The 5373-nt window shown below is 42.4% G+C and overlaps 1 protein-coding gene across 1 annotated transcript; it reads right to left on the bottom strand.

The window, feature by feature from the left end:
- Window positions 1–683: 683 nt before the first annotated feature.
- On the bottom strand, window positions 684–5092 carry LOC113409058 (LETM1 domain-containing protein LETM2, mitochondrial-like). Its single transcript, XM_026662629.2, has 4 exons — window positions 4962–5092; window positions 3627–3713; window positions 2705–2779; window positions 684–2221 (listed from the first exon to the last, which is right to left on the bottom strand). The coding sequence occupies exons 1-4, from the start codon at window positions 4995–4997 to the stop codon at window positions 2171–2173; spliced, it is 249 nt and encodes an 82-aa protein (XP_026518414.1). The 5' UTR covers window positions 4998–5092; the 3' UTR covers window positions 684–2170.
- Between the last annotated feature and the right edge of the window lie 281 nt (window positions 5093–5373).

Genomic DNA, 5373 nt, shown 5'->3' with positions numbered 1-5373 from the left:
TACTAGAGCAGGGTCTCCCCCATGTCTTGGCAGATCATCCATCAGGAACAGGATCCATCAGATGCCATCATTCCAATGCCTGTCCCCACGACAGCACAAACACCCCCTTGCCTTGCTGCTTATTTAGGGAACCAGCCATTGAGTGGCACGGAGTTGTTTACCTTATTAATTCATTGATTCCCCCCCCCCCCCCTTGTAACCATGGTTTTGTCAGGCTTGCTGGTGTGTTTGAAACAGAGCTTCTTCCTGTTGTACCACAAGTCTGAATTTGAGAAAGTTGGAAAGAGAACATTAGATCCAATTATCACATTCTGCCCCCACTACAGAAATCACCTGCCCTCTTTCACTGCTATGTACACTGACTTCAGGATGACCAACACCACAACTATTTTAGTGACTTGAGCCCACCTATGCCTTGGGAGTGAGGAGGGGAAGAAAGGAGAAACAGCCAATGGTTTAATTTTTGTGGAGGGAATTTTTTTGCAGATGTAGTGTGGGGTGTCTCCAGTTCAAATGATCGTTGCCAATTCTCATTATCAAAGACACAAGCAATCTGCAAGGTGAACAAGCAAGCAGCTAAAGGTTCCTCTGCCCTTGTTTAACAAAGTGCAATGACCACCATCAGCCAGATATCCTTACTAAAATAACCAAAGGGGAGGTTGATGCTGGAGCAGCAGGGCATTTATTGGAATTACACTGGTCTTCTGTTACCACTAGCAAGACACCACAGCTGTTCATCTTCATACAACACTTGCATTAGCAAAGCAGAGATTTGTATCACCCAGGTACATGGGGTTTACTAACCAAGAATACAGTAAAATTGTAATATGCCCCCCCGAGTTGGTTCTGCTTTACAAAAAAGACCCTGGCGTAATGAACTGTAACATGCTGATAATGCCTAACTGAGCTGATTGTTGCTTTAGCCAGGTGATGGTTCTAATGACTCAGGCTGACTCACACAAGGAGTCACATTCCACTCAGCATCCACGTCCTTTTAATTTTACAGTAATCAGAAATATCCAGGTTCAATATACCCATAAAATAAGCAAATTTCAAACATTTACAGGTACAGGAGGCCAAAGTTAAATCATTAAAAAACCCCACACTTTTCGATCTCTTCCTATATAATCTACCAGGAAGATAGTTAACACTGAAATATACAAAGAATTGTTTTAAAAAAGTATTCCACCAGTACTCGTTATTGGGTAGTTTTAAGAATCAGATGATTAGATTTTAAAAGACAAGTCTGATCTCAGACTTAATTTTAAAACAACTAAACAGTTTAATTTGAAAGCTCAGGTCATTGCCATTCTGCACATTCCCTAGCAAGATGTTGCCATGTAAAAGGCATGTTTGCAAATTGGTGCGAGAATGGTGTTTGGGACCCTGGCAGACTCCATGCTGCTGCCAACTGTGGGCAGAAAGTAGGTACAGCATGCAATGGAGGATGCCCTCTTTAAACAAGGAAAACAGAGCAGCAAAACCTCTCTCAACTGTTATTCTTTCAATCTCCGCACTGAAGATACTGCAGGCCTTTCCTCTTGTCTCTTCCAGCACACTGTTTATTCTCCTCAGTGAAAACCTAACAGCAACTGATATTAGTTTAATTGTAACTGCAAGATGAGTCATTCTGATCACAAGAGATTAGCTAACAAATGGAGATTACCATGATAATCAAGGGCTTGTGGTCTATACAAATTGCTTCAGCAGTCAAGCCAAGCCCTGCCTGCATGGCAAAGCTCCTGCACAGGGTTCCACAGTGTGGATGAGGGATATTTTTACTGAAGAACCAAACCCACCCCATGTCTGCTCTCCAGCCCGCCATAAAAATAAAATGCTGCCTTACTAAAGAGCACAAATCCTAACTGTAGGACACATAGCCATGGGATAAGTTACAGCTTAGAGCATTTTAATAGACGTATTTACATATTTACAATATAACTTAATTTATAGAGGGTATTTTAAATGGGATGTGTCCTTTATATGGCCTCGCTGCTAATAAAACAATCTGGAATTGATTGATGAGGCCCCCTGGGGACAGCTGAAAGCCTTGGTGTGGGAGGGAGCCTGCCAACAGACTGCTCACCCAGTCGTTGGGTGAGACGAGGTACAGAGGAATGGAGTCTTCCTCTGTCGGTGCCCTTGATCCATGGTCCTTGCTGGCGCAGGGCTAGACTCCATTGGCACTGGCCTTGCTGCTCTGAGATGCCTGCATTTTGGTCTGGGGTAAGAGAAAATTATAGGCTTAAGAAAAATAATAAAAAAATAAATAGCAGTCCAAATGTGTTCATTAACATTCAATAAAGACTAAGATTTTCAAAGCAGTTTAGGGTGTTGAGATACATCTTCCATTAAATGAACCCACATCCATTAATAATTATTGATGTGGGAAAAGAGTGGTTTTGGCAAACAGCTTGCATTTACCTATTAAAATACCATGTGTTTGAAACAAGACCAGCAGATTTCTCCAGTTAGGCTAAAGAACATTATTTTTCCTTTAATGAAAAAACTCAGACCAAAATTAACAAACTTGGGTGCCTAAAGTTAGGTTCCTAATCCCATATTCAGACAGCTAGATAGAAGTCAAGGGTGCATGGATTGCCCATTGTAGAAAGAATGGGCAAGGAAGAGGGCAAGCTCAGTCTAGAACTTCCTTAGTTAAACAAACCCACAAAACCTGGCCTAGGTCTGCCTCAGAGCTCACCTCTCCTGGAGGAGGCTTGACAGATACTCCAGCGACTGGTAACTTCTCCGATGGCTGTGATATAAATTCTTCTCCCTTCAAGAGAAAAATATAAAAGATGTTTTAACAATCACAGAATCGTGTCAGAGCATGGAAGAGGTCTACTTGGGCCCCAGACAGGCCACTTCCCTGCGATGCACTTCTTAATGTTAGATGCTGGGGATTCCATTTCTTCACTTGGGAGACTATTCCACAGCCAATATCTATTAGGAAATCTTTCTAGTTTTTAAACTTAAGCTTTCCCTTTCTGAACTTCTGTTATTACTGCTATTTGAGCCTTTATCACACTAAGCCACTCATCGCAACTTTGGTGATCAGACCTTCCTGAACTGGCTTGCCTGGCTGCATGCAGAGTTTCACATGCTAATCTGCCCCCAACTCCTCCAATTCTTATGGCTAACACCCTCAGGAAACGTCTCCTGGGGAGGAGCTTATAATGTGATTCAGAATTTAACCATCCTCTCACAGGTGAAATGCGAGCAGAAATAGCAGCACGTGACTGTCTAGTTTACAGAAAGTTTGAATAATTAAGGATCTCACAAGTGCTCTCCTGCCGGAAGTTGGTGATGATTTTGTTTTGAACAGTCAGTGTTTCCAGCACTTGTGCAAGAAGTGATGCCACTGCAGCTTCCTCTGCCTTTTCAACATCCTCTCCTTCCGTGGCAAAAGAAGCACTGCTGTTGCAACAGTGTGACAGACAGAAAAACTTGCCTATCCCAAGAGTTTCTATTCCAGTGCACTATTCAGAGATACTAGCTAAGGATGCCAGACTAAAAGGCCACCTGCTTCCATACTTTGCTAAGGTATGTTCACACTCATACTTTCCAAACCTGCAGCATTTCATATAAATCTGATGACTCTTTACAAATGAGTATTTTCTAACCTTTCTTCCTTGCACAATGGGTGCAGAATCCACTAAGGTTTCTTTAGGTTCAAGAACTGGTGTTTCTGCAGCGTCACTAACCCGAACCTAAGGAAAAAAAATAAACAGCTCAAAATTGCTGTTCATATTTTATGCAGACTATGAGGCGACTCCAGGCAAGTAAGTACCTGGGCAAAAATTTAGTTATTTAGCATCATGTGTCTTCCATTGTTCAGGTTCAATCTCAATCCAAGTCTGCTTTTCAAGAACAATTAGAACATTAATAAGAAAAATGCAAGCGAAAAAAAGAACTCACCTACGCATTTGACACATCTGTCTGGGTAGAAATCTGTCCAATTTGCATAATGGATATATGCTTCACACAATTATTTATACTGCAGGAGCACCTAAAGCATCCCAGGTACTGTACAGATATAGGAAGACTAAGTCCCTGGATAGATTTTCAGTGATGCTAAGTACTCCTCAACTCCACCTGAAGTCAACTGAAGCAGTGAGTGCTCAGCACCTTTGCAAATCAGGCCCCTAGTCAGTTATTTAGACACTTCAAATACACCATGCAGGTATTTTCACCTCAAAGATCAAAACTCATGTTTGGCAGCTTGCAAGTTATATTAAACCCCAAATCAAGTCTATGAATGTAACATGCCATTGGAGGAAGTACTGGACTACTAAAAACAGCTAGACTGCTGCTGTGCTGAGACCACTGCCTATCACGCTGACCAATATTGTCTCATTGTTTCCCTATGCCCCGCCCATCAGCCTGTCTGCATTCATCTGTTGTCTCCTCTTAAACTTACCTTGTCATCTCTTTGCGGCAGGACTCTTATTTTTGTTCTGGGTTTATAGAGCACCTAGCAGAATGGGGTCTGGGTCCATGACTGGGGCTTGTAAGTGCTATTCATACGTGCATTTTCTAAAGTGACGGTGCAATTACTATTGTTTCTAGTATCTAAGCTGCTCCCCCAAGTCTTTCATTTGGGATGGGAGCCCTAAAAACATTAGATGTTTTACCACAATCAGAGTTTGTTCATCTGTTAGTAAACTAGTCAGCATGCTGGAAGCTAAGACAGCCATAAAAATTCAGATACATTGTCTCTACAAAAGGCAGCTGGGAAACATCCCATTTGGCTTGAGGACACCAAGCTGGCACCAACTAGTCATCATGGTGAGCCCGCTGTTTTAGATGGGTGTCTAGTAGACTGTATGGCAAGACATGCGCTGTGTGTGACTGAGGCTTGGTGAATAACTGAATCCTTCATTTGGGATCCTTATGAAAGATCTTGTTTTGTTAAATGGGACCATGTCCGCAGGCTAACTGCTACTCAGCCCACTCACCTCATTCTGCAACAACTGAATAGGTTTCGGCTTCATGTCTATCAAGTACAAGGCGCGAGAAAGCAGAAGCAGAGAAGGAGGAACATTCTCCTTTAGATGTAGATCTAGCCACTGTAGAACATGGGGGGAGAGGAGGGAAAAGAGGGTTATTTAGAATTGGTTCAGAAATCAACTGTTTAAACACCAATTCACGGAGGAGAATTCTCTAGCATTGTAGAGCACCTTTCATCCTGAAGGACTCCAGAGCATATGACAGATTAAGCTAATAGAGATTCAAGTCGCCTACCTCTAGAGGTGAAAGGCAACAGCTATTTACCAGCTCACAGTAGCAATAAACAGTTTCAAAGGGCAGTGAAGACTCCTGCATCCAGCTGTAGCTGGTGAGAAAGTCTAGAAAGGTAGACTCAGGGCC

Source organism: Terrapene carolina, unplaced genomic scaffold (genome assembly GCF_002925995.2).
Source record: "Terrapene carolina triunguis isolate 2854851 unplaced genomic scaffold, T_m_triunguis-2.0 Scaffold28877, whole genome shotgun sequence".
NCBI classification, from domain to species: Eukaryota; Metazoa; Chordata; order Testudines; family Emydidae; genus Terrapene; species Terrapene triunguis.
The sequence above is the reverse complement of the archived record's forward strand: the minus strand, read 5'-3'. Positions and strand labels throughout refer to the sequence as shown.

Bases quoted from the DNA above. Each gene is read 5' to 3' on its own strand.
- LOC113409058 (XM_026662629.2), bottom strand. From the start codon at position 4,997: ATGAAGCCGAAACCTATTCAGTTGTTGCAGAATGAG. The intron at 3,714-4,961 runs GTGAGTGGGCTG...TTTTTTCCTTAG, and splicing joins TTCAGTTGTTGCAGAATGAG to GTTCGGGTTAGTGACGCTGC. The intron at 2,222-2,704 runs GTGAGCTCTGAG...CTCTTACCCCAG, and splicing joins TCAAGCCTCCTCCAGGAGAG to ACCAAAATGCAGGCATCTCA.